Source organism: Phyllopteryx taeniolatus, chromosome 8 (assembly GCF_024500385.1).
Source record: "Phyllopteryx taeniolatus isolate TA_2022b chromosome 8, UOR_Ptae_1.2, whole genome shotgun sequence".
Taxonomy (NCBI): domain Eukaryota; kingdom Metazoa; phylum Chordata; class Actinopteri; order Syngnathiformes; family Syngnathidae; genus Phyllopteryx; species Phyllopteryx taeniolatus.
Window position 1 is genome coordinate 29137521 of NC_084509.1, and position 18066 is coordinate 29155586.

General features: G+C 44.4%; 3 protein-coding genes across 12 annotated transcripts in view; 2 read left to right on the forward strand and 1 right to left on the reverse strand.

The window, feature by feature from the left end:
• The first annotated feature begins 522 nt into the window (after positions 1–522).
• On the forward strand, positions 523–13032 carry LOC133481862 (post-GPI attachment to proteins factor 2-like). Of its 3 annotated transcripts, none has more exons than XM_061781089.1 (8): positions 523–663; positions 5525–5615; positions 5726–5868; positions 9852–10027; positions 11270–11519; positions 11693–11799; positions 12095–12203; positions 12581–13032. In XM_061781089.1, exons 4-8 carry the CDS (start codon positions 9866–9868, stop codon positions 12709–12711), a joined length of 759 nt encoding a protein of 252 aa, XP_061637073.1. In that variant the 5' UTR covers positions 523–663; positions 5525–5615; positions 5726–5868; positions 9852–9865; the 3' UTR covers positions 12712–13032. The 3 variants fall into 3 exon arrangements, with proteins under 3 accessions (XP_061637073.1, XP_061637074.1, XP_061637075.1); XM_061781090.1 differs by having other exon boundaries at positions 5748–5868; XM_061781091.1 differs by lacking the exons at positions 523–663; positions 5525–5615; positions 5726–5868 and adding an exon at positions 7362–7540.
• On the reverse strand, positions 615–7208 carry chrna10a (cholinergic receptor, nicotinic, alpha 10a). Of its 2 annotated transcripts, XM_061781088.1 has the most exons (4): positions 6981–7208; positions 4108–4180; positions 2638–3170; positions 615–2015 (listed from the first exon to the last, which is right to left on the reverse strand). In XM_061781088.1, exons 2-4 carry the CDS (start codon positions 4110–4112, stop codon positions 1363–1365), a joined length of 1191 nt encoding a protein of 396 aa, XP_061637072.1. In that variant the 5' UTR covers positions 4113–4180; positions 6981–7208; the 3' UTR covers positions 615–1362. The 2 variants fall into 2 exon arrangements, with proteins under 2 accessions (XP_061637072.1, XP_061637071.1); XM_061781087.1 differs by lacking the exon at positions 6981–7208 and having other exon boundaries at positions 4026–4331.
• A 3139-nt stretch (positions 13033–16171) lies between the features above and the next one.
• Positions 16172–18066, forward strand: part of LOC133481883 (stromal interaction molecule 1-like) — a 31786-nt gene continuing 29891 nt past the window's right edge. For 2 of the 7 annotated variants that reach the window (XM_061781168.1, XM_061781170.1), the window contains exons 1-2: positions 16172–16375; positions 17870–17997. In XM_061781168.1, the coding sequence (XP_061637152.1) occupies positions 17883–17997 (115 nt within the window). In that variant the 5' untranslated portion in view covers positions 16172–16375; positions 17870–17882. The remainder of the gene's footprint in view (positions 16376–17869; positions 17998–18066) is intronic. The other 5 variants (XM_061781172.1, XM_061781174.1, XM_061781173.1 and 2 more) reach the window with 3 other exon arrangements.

Sequence of the window (18066 nt, forward strand, 5' to 3'; positions counted from 1 at the left end):
TCCGTGTGTTTGGAAAAGGCAACGTTGTGGCCCACCCTGTGTTCACCACCGCATATGCTCTCTAACGTGCGTCGCTGTCAATGTGCTTCGTCATCTGGGAATGACTCTAACCCGCCGTCATCTGGCTTCATCTGTTGCTAAACCCGCACTGCTGCGCATTGTTAGCTAGATTGCTATACTGGAAACTAGAACACACACACACACACACACACACTAGCTTTTGTTTGTTAAAACTGATCACACTATGTTATGAATGCACACGCACACACCTGCACGACACACATTCGGATAAGATTCAGGCCGAGAACAGGCGAGAACTGGTTTGATAAGGAGCTGCTGAAGGAACAGACTTATCTGAAACAGAGAGGCACGGGAGAAGGAAGAGAGATCAGATCGAGCTTTGCAAATCTGTATACTCGATTGGGTTGCATTAAATACTCAAAAGACAAGTTTAGCGTGTCCATTTTTTTGATTTGGAAACAAGATCACCACCAAACGTGAAAACAACCGGGAAGTATAGGAATCCCATCGAGGGCTTTTTCGTTGCGAGGCCGGCTGGGCGACTCGGTTGGAATTCCGAACAGATTTGGTGCCGTGACCCTCGGATTGTTTAAAGGTGATCGAACAGGAGGAGGACCAAAGGCCACATCTGTCTGCGCAAAGGTAAAAGGTCAACAGAAAACCTTCTACTCATTTCTGCCAGATAGGGCGTGGTCCTCTTAATGTTTGCACTAAATTAATGCGGCCAAAACATCTTAAATGTTTAAGGGATGTCATATATGTATAACGAACCAATTGAAGGTCATTTTGGGGTCGAGTGGAAGCAATTCTTCTTGAATTGTCCTCCAAATCAGGGGAATATGTGTGCATTTATTGTTAAACAAACAAACAAACAAACAAACAAAATCCCCCCGGTACATGCCGTGCGCTTGGTACCTGGGCCTTTCATGGTTTCTTACCCAACTTAGTCCACCTCTTTATACCACCGCTGTCACCTAGAAACCAGCAATATGTTACAAAAATGCTATGCAACAATACTGGAACTATTGGAACTTACAAGTTCAACTTATGAGGCGAATTTCAAATCTGACTGGTTAAAAGAAACGGTCCCAAGTCAAATTGGCCGGCATCGCTGAGTCTGAAGACCCCCGGGCAGATTAGATTGACAAAAGGCTGATTGGACAAGATCTCACACACGAGGAACCCTACTAAATAAGAGAGTAGACTGTTGCATGGAACAAATATGAGAATTTAGGTTGTGAATGTAGGCCAGTGCTTCTGATCGTGTTTAGGCCAGCAGACAAAACAGTTCTGTAAAACACTGCCATCGAGCATGACTCCGCTAGAAGAACGAGCGCGGTGTTAGATGGCTTTGCCCATGATGAGAAGACTCATGAAGAAGACCATGATGAAGAACAACCACATGAAGAAGCAATCCAGCACCTTGGCCACCTTCTTCCATTCGCCGCTTCTCTTCTGAGTGGCCTTCTGCTCCCTGTAGCAGTTGGCGATGTACTCCACGTTCGGCACCAGCAGAAGGCTCTCGTCGCAGGGGGCCCGGTGGTACCCATCCCCGTCGCTCACGCCGGCTTTTCGGCATCTCCTCGCGCTGCTTGAGTCTTCGTAGTCCGCGCTGACGCAGGCGCCGTTCTTCCAGGAGGTGTAGCGATTGCTGGGATTCCTCTCCATCGACTCCTCCAAGTCTTCACTTCCCTCTGTGGTCACGGGGCGAACCGCTTCCATCCCGAAGGTCCGATCCTCCCCGCGGGTCCCTGGCAGGCCATTCGTGTCGCGGTTCTTCACCAGTGGAGGCTCCCGCTTCTCGGACTGGGGAGACATGCAGTTTTCCCCGACCTCGTAAACGAAGCACATTCTGGCCATGTACTGCAGGATGACCTTCTTGGCCCACTTGGGCACAGGTTTGGCGTCCGGGCCGCAGTGGTGGATGTTCATGATGAAAATGGTTAATGCAGTGGAGGCGGTGATCATGGTCATGGTGGCGATGTAGTACCTTCCTGTGGATGAGAGACAGGGCATGCGTTTGCACATTGGTTGGTTGTGGTTATCAATGCCATTAGGGTAACCCTGACCCTTGGACAGGAACAGTCCTTCTAGGAACCCTAACCCTAAACCTCAACCCCTCAATGTGATTCTTGGTTCAGGCCTTTCTAGGTGGCGTTTGTACCAAAAAAATCTATGCTAGGTTGACAACTGGATTAGCTTTCTCTTTTGATCCCTCCCCTTAGAGATCGCCACAGTGTTTCAGGCTTTTAAGTCGCATGATTTGTCGAGATGTTTTCTTCTTTTTTTTTAATGCCAGATGGTCTTCCAGTTGCAACTCTCCCATTTGGCCAGGGTCAGGAGAGGCACTGGGGATTTCCAGGGTCTGGGTGTTGGAAAGAAAAGACCAGAACTGGCTGAAAGGCTAGACTGTGGCCCATCCCACCATCACATATGATCGGTTCATTGTAACTCTTTAATGTCTGTAGCTGTCAATGTGCTTCGTCATCTGTGAATTACTCTTACCCACCGGTCATCAGGCTTCATCTTGGAGGAATGGATGGCTCTGTCAGGACATAGTAATTACACAACGTAACCTTGTTGATACTCATGATACGATCGATCCTTAATCCTTACCGATGAGCGGTACATTCTCCGATGGCGGCATGATCTCTGCAACGAGCAGCTGAAAGACAGTCAGCGCCAGCATCACGGTGACGCCCAAGGACACTTTTTCTCCAGAGTCGGCAGGCAGGTAGAAGCCCAGCGGAGCCAGGAACGAGATCATCACGCACGGTATCAGCAGGTTGAAGACGTAGAAGGACGCCCTCCTCTTGAGTTTCAGGGTGTAGGTGACGTCGGGGTAAGGGTCGGCGCAGCAGCCGTACAAAATGACATTTCTTTTGGCTGGCATGCCAAGGACTTCCCACTCCACGTTGTCCACCAGGTCAGCCAGGTCAGCGCTCTCCATGGCATTAAGGATGTCCAGCTGGTTGCCGTTGTAGGTCCACGAGCCGTAGGTCAACCTGCACTGCTGCGCATCGAAGGGGAAGAAGGACACGTCCACCTTGCAGGAGCTCTTGGTGATCGCCGGCGAGTCCCACATGATTTGGCCGTCGTGGCGGATCACCACGTTGGTGTCCATGGGGCCAGTAAAGTGGTCATCGGCACTGAAAGGCAGAAAGACACCGCGTAGAGAAGTGGATTGATTGCATTTCCGAGGGTTGCTCTCCAACCGGGGTCCTAAACTGAAAGTTCGTGTTCAAGTACCAATCCAAGACTGCAGTAAATCCTATAATGTTGCGTAGGTTAAAATAAGACTACTTTAAATTGTCCCAAAGGTGCAAAGTTTGAAGTAAGATGAGGGTCGCTTCCCCAAAAAATTGCACTGATTAAAGTTTACGTTCAATCTCCCCCAGATTGCGCAGTTTGACTAAACCTACCTTAAATCCCCCTAAAGTTGTGGAGATTCAAATTAGGCTTTAGACGATCAGGATTTTTGGGGCCGATCACCGATCAGCCAGTTTAAAAAAACGATCACCGATCCGATCACAAGACGGAGCAATGTGCCCATTTACATGACTTGTTCATTTATTGTATATACTTGTGTACTGTATACTGAGTACTGTATCCATCCATCCAGCCATTTTCTGTACCGCTGATCCTCAGAGCACATATCAGATCTGCGTAAAGTCATAAAAATCCCCCCAAAGTTGCGCAGGTTAAAATAACTGGAGTAAGCCGACCTCTGCACTCCAAATACACGAGGACATGGATGGACCTCCAACAAGGCACAAGTGCACCCGCTAAGGGACGAGTCCGCGGGTTGTTGCACTCGTTCCTCAGTTTTTTGTGTCTGTGTTTCATGTTTAGTTGTCAGCTGTGGCCATTTACTAATGCATAAAAAACAGACGGAGGTCTGCACACTCCCGTGAATAACGTGTCCTCAAGGAATGTCCAGCTTGTGCCTTTTCTATAGAAACCGAACGGTCGTACAATGGTAACTCGACACCGGTCCGACCTACTTGTTATATAGGACTACATCGGGTCTCCATACATAACTGCTAGGTATACGGATGGTATCGAGGCCATCGTAGTCATCCTTACTCCATTTGAGATGTGCGTCGAGCCACGCTTGTCGGATCCACAAATAGGCCGTCAGTATTTGGTTTCGCTCATCCTGTAAAACATTCAACGCTGGCATCAAACCAGATAGGTTCTCACGGCCGGAAATATCACATTTCAAGTCATGACGAAATTCCTTCAAAAGTTGCACAGACTAAATTCAGATTACCGTAAATCGCCCCCAAAATATGAATCGCAATAATGAGTTTCTCAAGATTCACTATGGTGTACTGCATTTTTGTACAAAATCCCACTAAATCCACCTGTTTTACCATGTCGATGATTTGCGAGAGCGTGACCTGCAGGGTGACGTTCAGGATGGCATCGGTGTCCTCGCGTAGTTGTCAAACAGATCACTGAGGAGCTTCCGGGCAAATCGGCTGTGGGCGCACCACGAGGCTTCGGACACGAGAGACAACATCATCAATTGGAATGAATTGGGAGCAAACACCTCGAAGGAACCGACCACATTTTCTGGGAAAATGCGCCACGTCCCACGATGTCCCATTTGGTTTTTCCCCCTATAGTCTGACAAGATTTCCGTTATTATGTCCAGTGACCCTCCGTCGCGACCCATAATATGCCCTTTTATGTCCCACCATCTCCCATAGTGTGTCCTGACGTGTCCCATTACGTGCCGTTTTGTCTCAAGGTGTCCCATCATGTCGATTGTCTCTCATGGTCCCTTTTGTCTCTCGTGCCACTCAATGTCCCCTATTGTGCCTCGTTATGTACCATTTTGCCCCCTAGTGTTCCATATTGTCCTTTTTGGTGTCCCAATATGGCCGTTTTTGTCTCAAAGTGGCCTAATAACATACAAGTTGCATCGGGCCTTGCTTTTGGTGCATGTTAAAACATTACACTAGCACGTTCAACCTTTGAAAATAAAGCGAAAGCTAGCCAATAGGCTAAGTGAAGGAAAGTACGGCAGCTAGCTTGTTAGCATGTGCAAAAGTGGAGTCGAATACTAATATTAGCTTCTAGCCGCTAGCTAGTTGGCTGCTAACTTGTGTGTTTTAACATTTAACATTGGAATGACTGATTACTTTTTTTTTAATTTCTATTTTATTTTTTAACACTTGCATTCTGGTTAATATAAACACTCCCTGCTTAATGAAAGTTTTTTTTTTGAATTGGTATTCAAATGAAGAGTGACCCCTTTTCCACAATGTTTTATGATTGCGGCGATAAACCAGAGGTGGGAGGAAGTCACAAGTGCCAGTCATAAGTACAATTCTTCACCTTCAAGTTTCAAGCAAGTCGGAAGTTATTATGGCAAAAAGTCACGCAAGTCAAGTGGCGACCCAACAAAAAGTGGAGTCCAGCCATTACTTGGGTTAAGCAAGTCACAAGTCATACAATCTTGCTCAGTCAATATTTTGCCCTTCTTCTCCCTCAGACATCTGGACTTTGGCCTGTTTTACTGCCGCTTCCCCGCCCCACCCCCCAAAACCGGAAACCAGCGCACACTTCCTCTAGCCGTTCAGCATGTAAGTGGAAAGTGTTGGTGTGACACACACACAAACACGAGGTTGGAAGATGAATATGATTTTCTGATATTTGGGGTTGTTGAATGTGTTTAAACATTTGGATGTGCCAGATGTTTTCTGTTGCAATGACAGCTTACAAAGAGGGTCCACACCGGAGGGATTAGGATGGAGTGAAATCGCCAAACATCTGGACGATGCAAAACCGTTTGGCGTGTTCGAAAAATCATCCATAAAGAATGAAATGCACACAAAGGTAGGTTGTATGCGTTAAGGCTACAGTTGCATATTAAAAGTCCCCCCCCCCCCCCCCACTCATATAACCCAAAATATTAGAAACAGCTCTCAGTGCGACGATGCCTTGAAAACACATACATCACTGCAAATCACTATAATACATTGCTTAATTAATCATAAAAATGACAGTTCGGATGAGATTTTGCAGTACACCAAACATTGAAATAAACCAAATTTTTTGTTTTAAATGAATACATTAAAAAAAAAAAAAAACAGTGTTTCTAATGTATGAGCAATTTAATAATAATAATTATTATTATCAGTGATTTAATAACAGTGTTTTACAATGTGTAAGATTTATTTTTTTTTATTATTAAAAATTTATATAAAACACATAAACCATTATGACGTAATCCTAATGCATAACAAACAAACAAATACAAAGCGTGAAAAACATGATTCCTAATGTATGAAAACAAATTGTTAAGAAATATAAACGATCACAAATGATCTTCCTAATGTATAAAAATAAATTTAATTATTTTGAAAAATGCTCTTCCAAAATGTTCAAAAATATACAAAACAATAAAAAAAACATTTGAAAACTTTTTTAGTGTTCATATTGTTTAACAATATATATATATATATATATATATATATATATATATATATATATATATATATATATATATATATATATATAAAAGGAACAGTCTGTTCCTAATGTATAGAAAATAGAACAAAGTAATAAACAATAAAGCGATTATTTTTCCTAATGTAGAATTGTTTTCGTTAATTAACTATTAAAAACAGTGTCCCCAATATATAAAAAACAAAAATCATTTTGTAGTGTAGGAAATAAAATGAAAAAAAACCCGGTGTGCTTAATTTATGTAACTAAATTAGGAATCAAAAATGTTTGTATATTTTTTACTGAAGTCTTCAAAACAGTGTTCCTATACAAAACAAAAATTAAACAATATAATGATTTAAGCAAACTATTGACACATTGATTTTATTTTTTTTGCACTTCCTATCAAAATTATATGAACAAATGGCCGTCATCAATTGCAGCCTTTTTTTTTTTTTTAATAAATACGTAAAAAAAAAAAGAAAAAAAAAAAATCTTACCTGGCAACACTGAGACACAAATAAACAAGCACAATAAACTTTGCATTTCCGATGGATAAAAGCAATCTACACTGAATCCACGAGCATTTAAACCGTGCCAGCACGAAATTGCAATAATAATGTGACCAAAAAAAAAAAAAAGGCAAAACAGTAAATAAAAGAATCAGCGAGCTTTATCACGTGCTGCTCTCCATCCTTTACTGTGTGCATTTGTGTGTGTACCGGAAGAGCCCGGGGAGGCGGGGCATAAGGCAGATGACGTAATCTTCATTACATCAACGCATCGTTTTTTTTTTTTTTTTGTTTGTTTTTGGGGGGGGGGGGTTCGTCAGCAGCACGCAGAGCTCCATCGCCTCCTCCCAGTTCGACCCCGGAACAAAAACACACACTTTCAAGCAGATATTAATAATTGATCATGTGACGCGTTAAGAGAGGTGTGCGCGCGCGTGTTTGCGTGCGCGCGTGCATCCTCCCCGCGCGTGCACGTCGCTCTCTTGTCGCCCAGCATCTTCTGCGCTGCTGCGGGGCCACTTCTTCCACGCGGACGAGAGGCTCATCGAGTGGGTGACAACGTGTTCTTCTTATTGTGCGTGTCGTCATGTTTTTTTTGGGTCACACTCTGCTCCATCCACGCAACGGACGCCATCTTTGCCATCACACCCGCACAACTGTTCCCTAAAAATGATGCTTTGGCAGAGATGCTGTGGGCTGATAACAATAAGTTCTTTATTGTGGTTGGTGAATCTGTACTGCATCATGTTGATGGCTATTTCTAATATTTTGGTGAGCCTATGAGGCAAAATATTAGAAGCGCTAGTGAGAAGCACACTGCTCTTGGGGGGGGGGGGGGGGGGGGGGGAATAAGAGACCAGCGCAAAATTATCTGCTTTAATTTTTGTATTATTCTAGAAACCATTGACAACATAAATCCCAAATTCCAAATACTGTCATGTTATATCATCTAAAATACAATATTGTCATTTGGAGTATTTAATGAAACATAGTCAAATGCCAATAGAGGTCCGGTGTGTGTGTGTGTGTTTTGGGGGGTGTGTCTCTAAATTTGATCTGGAACTATGCATACTAAAAATCCATGAGTAATTGGCGTACCACAGACTTTTTTGCGGGATTTTGTGGTGATCATTTTTCATCACGGACCATTACTTCAGACGCAGGAGGAAATAATGTCCAAATTTTGCCATCATTTCACACTTTAAAAAAAAAAAGGAAGATAAAGTGCAAAGTGCAACTGCACATCAACAGCAAAGTGAACATTGTTAGCTAATTTAATGTAGCCTACCACTGTTATTTAGAATCAATTCTAATCTCGCCACAGTGGTCAAGGATAGACACAGCTGCTGGGGGACTTTCGATTGCTTTAATAAAAAAAAAAAATAAAAAAAAAAGGCATAACAAGCGCCTTCATACAATCGCCGCACAGCCACAATTGACGCCGAGTCACTTAACGCGCAAACTGGTTAACTGTCAGTCAACTCTACAGTCTCATTGGCCGAATCCGACGTCACTCAACAGGCCAGACCCTCCTTTTTAACGCCGCACACATTCAAAGTCACAACTACTACAATGGAGAATGTGAGGATGGCGACCCCGAGTGGACAAAAATACTTGCACCGGCAATGTGACAAGACTTCCGTAAATTGACGGTCTGTCAAAATGCTGAGTTTGTTCGGAATGGCCACGTTAACCGGAGTACGACGCACCAGGAATGTTGTTCTCCTTTTCACACTTTAATTCAGCAATCACTGTGAAACGACAACGACATACAAATGTGTTGTTTATCCCACGATCAGCTACAATTGAACACATTCCAACCATACGTTCGGCATATACAAATGATATAAAGTGCTTGACTAGCATAATCCTAACGTTAGCCTACTGAACATATTAGCTCCGGTAGCTTAATGCTCGCGTCATCTGCAACAAAACTCTTGGGTAAGGAACACTACATCGTCAAACGTATTCGCTCACCTGCCTTGACGTGCCAATCGACTAAGTGACATTCTTAATTCAAGATGTCAGTGCAGCTAACAGCGCCAGCACATGTGGAAAGGCGTTCCGCAGGGTATAGGGGAGTGTTTACCAGAGAGTTTCATCACCTTGTTGGACGAAAAGGCCTGTCCCTCAGTCTGCCCTCGAAGTCAGCCCAGAGATGTTCTATGGGGTTGATGTCAGGATTCTGCGCAGGCCAGTCAAGTTCATCCGTACCCAAAGTCTTTGTACAATGCTTCTTTCCGTTCCTTCCTCCCGTGAAATGCATTGATCTTCACACCCTCACCTATCGCTATTGTTCGCGACACGTGTATTTCTAATTCAAGCAACAGTTTCAATACACACTAACCAGTGACACAAAATCTGCACACTTCTCTGGGAGAGGGTTCCACACCCTCTGTGTTTGCGATAACATTGTTCAACACCCACTTTTTGTCAGGGGCGTCGTAGCTGTGGGGGGGGTCTTTCAACACCCCCGCTTTTTCCGGCCCAAATTTTCGACACCCGCACTTTTTATGGTAAAGGTTTTTCAACACACCAACTTCCTCACAGAGGCATCACACCTGTGGGGAATCTGGGTGTTTGAACACCAACACTTTAGCCGGTGAAACACCCACATTTTCCTCCCCCGGAGTATTTTTCGTCAACAGCCACATTTTCCCCTCGGGTCTCAAACCGAAGGGGCATGTGGCCATTTCAACGCCCGCACTATTCATGGTGGAAGGGTTGAACATACTTTTATTGTTGTTATAAAACATTACAGTACATTCGCCAATGTCTCCTCTACTCGTTTACAGCTTTTTTTCCCCCTCTCGTTTGTTTCAGTTTGTCCAAACAGCCTTTTCTTCTCCGTGGTTACAGGAGCGGTACGAAAGATGATAGCGGACTCGTACGGCTACGAGAGGCCTCTGGTCATCCGCATCTCCTTCACCGCGTGTGCCCTGGGCACCGTCAGCCTGCCGCTGTTGGCCCTTGTAATCTGCGTCCTCATCTCCTCCGTCTTTCACTTTGAGGACTCCACCGGCACACACTGCAAGGTAGGAAAATGACAAGATGTTGATTCGCGGCCCATCGAGCCTTCACATGATCGGGTCCTGGACTATTACTGTCGTTGATTTCGTTTTTTCTCTAAAATAGGCTCATTAAAATAAGATTATTTGTTTATGGTAAAAAAAAAAAAAAAAAAAAAAATAATAATAATAATAATAATAAAATATCAGTAAAAGAAATTACACATTTTACATTTATTGGTTGTCATAAAATGAAAAATGGTCAAATAAAATATTTTACATTATACATGTAACATATTTGTATTCATTTTATTAAATTGGTAATTTACTGATCACAAAAAGTCTAAATTCATTGAAATTTCAATGGCGGCACGGTGTCCGACTGGTTAGAGCGTCAGCCTCACAGTTCTGAGGACCCGGGTTCAATCCCCGGCCACGCCCGTGTGGAGTTTGCATGTTCTCCCCGTGCCTGCGTGGGTTTTCTCCGGGCACTCCGGTTTCCTCCCACATCCCAAAAACATGCACGTTAATTGAAAACTCTAAATTGCCCGTAAGTGTGACTGTGAGTGCGAATGGTTGTTTGTTTCTGTGTGCCCTGCGATTGGCTGGCAACCGGTTCAGGGCGTACCCCGCCTCCTGCCCGATGACAGCTGGGATAGGCTCCAGCACGCCCGCGACCCGCGTGAGGAGAAGCGGCTCAGAAAATGGATGGATGAAATTTCAATAATAAATGTATTGATTGCAAATAAGAAAATAAAAAATGATAATATAAAATATTTTACAAGTGAAAAAAACTTGTATATGTTTGAATAAATCTCCATGAATTTATTGATTGCAAATAATGAAAAAAAAACATTCCAATAAAAATCATACCCCATGTAACATTTTTGTATTTATTACATAATTGGTTGACTTATTGATTAGCAAAGCAGAATAAAAAAATGGTCAAATAAAATATTTTAAATGTGCATGCAACGTTTTTGTATTTCTTTTATTCAATCAGAATCTATTCAATCATTGGTTAATTCATTATAATTCAATTAATTAAATGAAATGAAGTGACTTAAAAACAAGAATGAATTATGATTTTATTAAAATAATGTATTACTGTGTATATATTAGTAAAAATATAAAGAAAAATGAACAGACAAAATGAAAACATTTATAATTGATGTATTTAAAAAACACATTTTAATTTGATGGCCCATGGGCCACTTTTTAAAAATCCAAAATGTTGTCTGGTGTGTGTGTGTGTGTGTGTGTTTCCAGGTTCCCAACTACCTGCCGTCCATCAGCGCCTCCATCAGCCTGAGCCCCGAGCGCCACATCTGGCGCTTCTGCGTGGGCCTGCACTCTGCGCCCAGGCTCCTGGTGGCCTTCACCTACTTCAAGTTCTACCAGGTGCGCTTTTCCGCCCGGCTGCCCGAGCGCTCGCTGGCCTACCTCAGCCTGGCCTTCTCCGTCTCCGAGAACCTCGGCCTGCTGCTGCTCACCTACGTGTCGTCCAACGAGACCTACTGTGAGTAGGCGTGCCTCGCCGTCGGCACCCACACCCGCTTTTCCTCAGGGGTGTCGCACCCGTGGAGCTTGTGGGTGTTTCAATGACAACGCTAATATTATCGTCAGAATTATAGTATGGATTTTTCCACTTGTCCCCTTTAACGCAAGCGTCGCTTTCCCTTCACCTTTTAGATGTCCACAAGGAAGGCTTCATCCTCTTCATTCTGAGCTCGTTCATCTACATGCTCATAACGTGTCGCTTGTGGAAGGCCGTCAAGAAGTGTTCGTTAAATCCCGAGGTAAGCCGCCCCTCGCTGCACACATTGTCACATTAAAACATTATACCGTGCTACCTGACTTAAGAGTATATTCCGTTTGGCGAACACGCTTGTACCTCAAATCAACTTTCTCCATTGAGAGGAATGAAAATGCCATTCATACGTTCCAGACCCCCAAAACATTTTTGTCCTGTTTTTTTATTTTATTTTTTTAAAGTCGGCTGCTATCGTGTAGTGGCGGAGTGTTGGAGCACATTTAAGTCAAGGCACAATTGAGGTTTGTTAATAATTGTTTTGGTTTTTTCCCCCCCCCCAGGATGCCAAATCCCATCACTGGAAAGTGCGTTTCTTACTCCTCAAATTGTGCTTCTGCGCTTTCGCCGGATTCTTTTACATCAAACACAACTTGTACTGTGAGTCGGGGAGTAAGTATGCAAACTCTTGACACAAGTCATTCAATATTTCTGAGGAAACCACGCGTACGGTAATTTTTTAGGGGTATAAAAGTGCACCAATGTTTGAGTTGTTTCTCCAGGGTTCATGCTAGCTGTGTTAGCTGCGATGCTAACTGGTCAAGAACAAATTTAGCTATTTATCTAAAAAAAAAAAAAAAAAAAAGGAAAATCTTGGATCTTAATGCCTTTTTATTCTAATATAATTCACGGGGTTGTGTCAACTATAATTTACGCAAGCTTTCTGTATTTTGTGCATGGGTTATTTGACGTTTCATGGAAGTTTGAAAATGTTGTACAATTCTGGAATGCGCCATTATTATTACAAATAAATGACTTTTCCGCCCCAGGTTACACATTGTTTGCCCTGTTCGAGTATCTCGTCGTCTTCTCCAACATGGCCTTTCACCTCACGGCGGCGTGGGACTTCAGGAGCCGCGAGGTGATGATCATTTCCTCCTCCGAGGACAAGAACTTCTAACTCGAGACCCCCCAAGGACTCAGCGAGACCTACGTCGAAGACCGGGTCACTGAGGAAGAACGCCACCACTGAGGCCTTTTTCCCCCCCACACGTGATGAGTTGACGTAGAGTAGATGCACGGAGGTTAGAGGACGAATGTCGACCTGCCAGGATGCTCAAAGGTTCTCCGTCTCGCCCAAATATTGACGTGCTGCTGCTTGTTTTGTTTACTTGTGCAGAGTCTCACAGTGACGTGTAAGTGCAAAGTCCACAGTGATCACAGTGTGCCAAAGTATTGCTCTCAAGTTAAAAAAGCGACAATAAAAATGTATTGCACAGTGGTGAGCAACAATGTTGTTATTTACTGTAAATTCTACTGGAGGTGCTATGAATGTAATACTTATTTTATAATTGGAGAGGAGTAATATACCTCCCATGGGCTCACCACCTGTGGGAGGGGCCACAGGGGTCGGGTGCAGTGCGAGCTGGGCGGTGGCCGAAGGCGGGGACCTCGGCGACCCGAGCCCCGGCTACAGAAACTGGCTCTAGGTACGTGGAATGTCACCTCTCTGGCAGGGAAGGAGCCCGAGCCGGTGCGTGAGGTCGAGAAGTTCCGACAAGATATAGTCGGGCTCGCCTCCACACACGGCTTGGGCTCTGGTACCAGTCCTCTCGAGAGGGGTTGGACTCTCTTCCACTCTGGAGTTGCCCACGGTGAGAGGCGCCGAGCAGTTGTGGTTATACTTATTGGCCCCCGGCTCGGCCCCTGTACCTTGGGGTTCACCCCAGTGGTAGCCTCCCTCCGCCTTAGGGTGGGGGGGGGGGACGGGTCCTGACTGTTGTTTGTGCCTATGCACCAAACAGCAGTTCAGAGTACACACCCTTTTTGGAGTCCTTGGAAGGGGTGCTGGAGAGCGCTCCCGCTGGGGACTCCATCGTTCTGCTGGGGGACTTCAATGCTCAAGTGGGCACTGACAGTGAGACCTGAAAGTGCGCGATTGGCAGGAATGGAGTGATGTTCTGTTATTGGACTTCTGTTCTCATCATGGATTGTCCATAACGAACACCATGTTCAAGCATAAGGGTGTCCACACGTGGACTTGGCACCAGGACACCTTAGGTCGCCGTTCGATGATCGACTTTCTGGTCGTGTCATCGGACTTGCGGCCGCATGTCTTGGACACTCGGGCGAAGAGAGGGGTGGAGCTGTCAACTGATCACCACCTGGTGGTGAGTTGGCTCCGATGTTGGGGGAAGATGCCGGCCCAAACATATTATGAGGGTCTGCTGGGAACGTCTGGCAGAATCCCCTGTCAGAAGGAGTTTCAACTCCCACCTCCGGCAGAACTTCACCCACGTCTCAGGGGAGGCGGGGGACATCGAGACCGAGTAGACCATGTTCCGCGTCTCTATTGCCGAGGCGACCGACCGGAGCTGTGGCCGTAAAGTAGTCGGTGCCTGTCGTGGCGGCAATCCCTGAACCCTTTGGTGGACACCAGTAGTGAGGGATGCGTCAAGCTGAAGAATGAGTCCTATCGGGCCTTTTTGGCCTGTGGGACACCTGAGGCAGCTGATGGGTACCGGCTGGCCAAGCGGAAAGCAGCTTTGGTAATCGCTGAGGCAAAAACTCGGGCGCGGGTGTTCGGTGAAGCTATGGAAAATGACTTCCGGACGGCTTCGAGGAAATTCTGGTCCACCATCCGGCATCTCAGGAGGGTGAAGCAGTGCACCATCAACACTGTATAGTGGGGATGGGGCGCTGCTGACCTCGACTCGGAACGTTGTGAGCTTAATTCCACCGACACGCCTTCCCATGAGGAAGCAGAGTCTGGGTTCTCCGAGGCAGGCTCTCCTATCTCTGGGGTTGAGGTCACCGAGGTCACCGAGGTGGTTAAAAAGTTCCTTGGTGGCAAGGCCCCATCAACACCCTCAAGGTAAATAATGCATCTGTGGTACTCTTTCTAGGCATGAAACCATACTGTTGCTCGCAAATACTCACTTCTGTCCTAATTCTAGCCTCCACTACTCTTTCCCATAACTTCGTGTGGCTCATCAACTTTATTCCTCTATTGTTCCCACAGTTTTGCACATCAACCTTGTTCTTAAAAATGGACACCAGCACACCTTTCCTCCATTCCTCAGGCATCTTCTCACCCGCTAGAATTCTGTTGAACAAGCTGGTCAAAAACTCCACAGCCACCTCTCCTAAATGCTTCCAGACCTCCACAGGAATGTCATCAGAACCACCTGCCTTTCCATTTTTCAGTCATTGCCACTTCCTGGTCCCCCAAACTTACCTCTTCTACTCTTCCTTCTCTCTCGAAGTATTCCTTCCATCTATCTAACACACTACTGGCACCAGTCAACATCAGAATCAGAATCAGAATCATCTTTATTTGCCATGTATGTCCAAAAAACACACAAGGAATTTGTCTCCGGTAGTTGGAGCCGCTCTAGTACGACAACAGACAGTCAATTTACAGAACACTTTGGAAACACATATTTCCACCTCTATCCTTAATCACCCTAACCTGCTTCACATCCTTCCCATCTCTATCCCTCTGTCTGGCCAACCTATAGAGATCCTTTTTCTCCTTCTTTAGTGTCCAACCTGGCATACATGTCATCACGTGCCTCTTGTTTGGCCTTTGCCACCTCTACCTTGGCCCTACGTCGCATCTCCATGTATGTATTTCACCTCTCCTCAGAATCAGAATCAGAATCAGAATCATCTTTATTTGCCAAGTATGTCCAAAACACACAAGGAATTTGTCTCCGGTAGTTGGAGCCGCTCTAGTACAACAGACAGTCAATTTAAAGAACACTTTGGAGACATAAAGACATTGACAAAAAACAACAACAAACAACAATTGTGCAAAAAGAGGTCAGTCCTCTCAGTGTCCCACTTCTTCTTTGCTAACCTCTTTCCTTGCATGATTTCCTGTACTTTGAGGTTCCACCACCAAGTCTCCTTCTCTCCTTTCCCGCCAGAAGATACACCAAGTACTCTCCTGCCTGTTTCTCTGATCACTTTGGCTGTAGTGGTCCAGTCGAGAGCCTGTTTCAGCTCTTCTCGAAAAGCCGCACAACACTCTTCCACCACATGGTTCTCTGCTCTTCCTAATCTTCCTCCCCACCACCAGAGTCATCTTTCACACCACCATCCGATGCTGGCTAGCCACTCTCTCCCTTTACACTTATTAACATCCTTCAGATTACATCGTCTGCACAAGATGTAATCCGATTTTACTTGAGTGTTGTTGTTTTTTGTTTTTGTTTTTTACCGAGTACTTTCTTACTCAAGTAAATATTTGGAGGACTACTTTTCACTTTTTGAGTCCTACTATGTATTTTTCCATACTCATCCACAAGATGGCCACCTTTTGCCATGCCCCCCGACGAGGTCCGTGTGTACTCCAGACTGTAGGGGGCGAGCGTCACCACTTGACAACCAGAAGGCAAAATAAATAAGCGTAGAAGAATTGGCTCAAGTTGCGTCCCAACATTCTGCGGCGCTTTCAGCTCCGGCAGCGGCCAACTCGCTCAGGCTCTCCGCCCGGGGGAAAGACCCAGACAGGAGACGTCTTCCAAAGGGAACTCCCTCATCGCCTTTTTTTTAATGTCCGAAGCGATGATCATCTACGACTAGGACGTACTTCAACGCAGATTGTTTATTCATGACACGTAAGTTTTGTTCCACTATTGACTGGGCGCTGCGATGGTGATGATGTTGTAGCAGCTACTACTTACTTCATGAGCGTCCCACTAGGTCGTCCAATTGTGCCATTGGACTTGAAACCTTGTCCCGCATTATCAGTCACGCTTAACGGTGTGGGAAATGTTACAATTGTGAAAATGTCGCGCGCCGAAGTTAATGTCCTCGTTGTCACGCACGCTAGCTTAAACTCGGCAGTTGAACTAGCCTTCGCCTTATAATTGGTGACAATTAGTCATGTCAATGAGTGTTTGTTTATTCCCCATTTTATTTATTATGATAAAAAACTTTTGTCACCAGAACAGCACAGTCATTTCAAATGCCTTACAATTGCTAAGAACATGAATCCACATTTATGTATTTACCCATCTAGAGTGTCTTAATACTCAGCTCTTGGTGTCTACCTGCGCGATATGGACAAAACGATACAAGTAATTTAATATCCCGATAGCGATATATATCCTGATACATTTTTTTTTCTTACAATTACATAAGTAATGGCAACTTTCTGTGATATCTTCTCCTTTTGTTTATGAAATGCATATTTTACATAGACCGCACAATTAAATGTATCACATATCAATAAAAATAACATCATTTCCATTCAAAATATCTGGCACTAGAATCACTTTTCGAGGAATGCAGTAAAGTGAAAAGAATTCAAATAAATACAACGTTTCAACTAACATTGACTTATGCCTTCCATTTCCCCCAGTAAAGTTATTACTAAGCAGAGGAAAAGAAATTACGCTACGATACAATAATAATTATAATTTTTTAAATATCTGCTGTCCGAGTGCTAGTGTTACTGGCAAGAGTGTCTGGCTCTTGCTGCTGTCAGTTATTTGGTGTCACAGTGAAAAAGGGAGGGGGCAGTTGAAAGGATAACGATAGATTCATCGTTTTTTGACGTGTTTTTGAGCGGTAAATTAAGACTAAAACAATTTTAAAAGCCAAAGTCTTTATTAATCAGTTTTCACGAGATGTTTTGGGGCCCCTTGGAAATGTTGGGGTCTCAGGCAATTGCCAGTGTTCACCCCTGACGACAGGACAGTTCTGAATTATGTACAGTAGTGATAGTTGATTGGCTTTAAAGTCAAATCTCCAATGCCCCCCACTACCTACCCCAATTCAATATTTTTTTTTTCACCTTTGATTAATAAGGCAAAGCAAATGACAATCAAAATTTAGCTTTTGGGGTTTTTAAATTTAATTATAAAATAATTGTCAACATGTCTATAATTTACCCAGATTAATTCATGTTTATTATTTTTTTTAATGTGAATTTAATACTGAATTTTCTTTCCATGGACTTGGTTAAGGAGTGACAGTATTTACTTGTGAGACGGGTGATGGCTTAAACTGGAGCAGTGTCTGGCTTTTCATCATGTTTGCATGCTAATATGTGCCCTGAGAAGAAGAAATACAGGTTTTATCTGACTCTTCTTCCCTTGTGTTTGCAGCAGTGGAGCAGTCATGGAGCTCAACAAAATGGTGACCCTGTGGATATTTGGCTTGTGTGTCATCGGAGAAAGTCGCACTGACAGGCCCAGTTCCTCCACGGCCGACACTGCTGAAAATGGAATATCAGGTGAGCGGGGTCTAAATTTCCAGTAAATATCCAGAAAGTTTTCGGTAAATTTCCACAGAAAGTTAAACT

Excerpts from the sequence above, each read along its gene's own strand:
- chrna10a (XM_061781087.1), bottom strand. The coding sequence starts at position 4,204 with ATGCCAGCGTTGAATGTTTTACAGGATGAGCGAAACCAAATACTGACG. Across the intron at positions 3,171-4,025 it reads GATGTAGTCCTATATAACAA|TGCCGATGACCACTTTACTG; the intron begins GTAGGTCGGACC and ends TCTGCCTTTCAG. Across the intron at positions 2,016-2,637 it reads GGAGAATGTACCGCTCATCG|GAAGGTACTACATCGCCACC; the intron begins GTAAGGATTAAG and ends TCTCATCCACAG.
- LOC133481862 (XM_061781089.1), top strand. The coding sequence starts at position 9,866 with ATGATAGCGGACTCGTACGGCTACGAGAGGCCTCTGGTCATCCGCATC. Across the intron at positions 11,800-12,094 it reads AGTGTTCGTTAAATCCCGAG|GATGCCAAATCCCATCACTG; the intron begins GTAAGCCGCCCC and ends CCCCCCCCCCAG. Across the intron at positions 12,204-12,580 it reads CTTGTACTGTGAGTCGGGGA|GTTACACATTGTTTGCCCTG; the intron begins GTAAGTATGCAA and ends TTTCCGCCCCAG.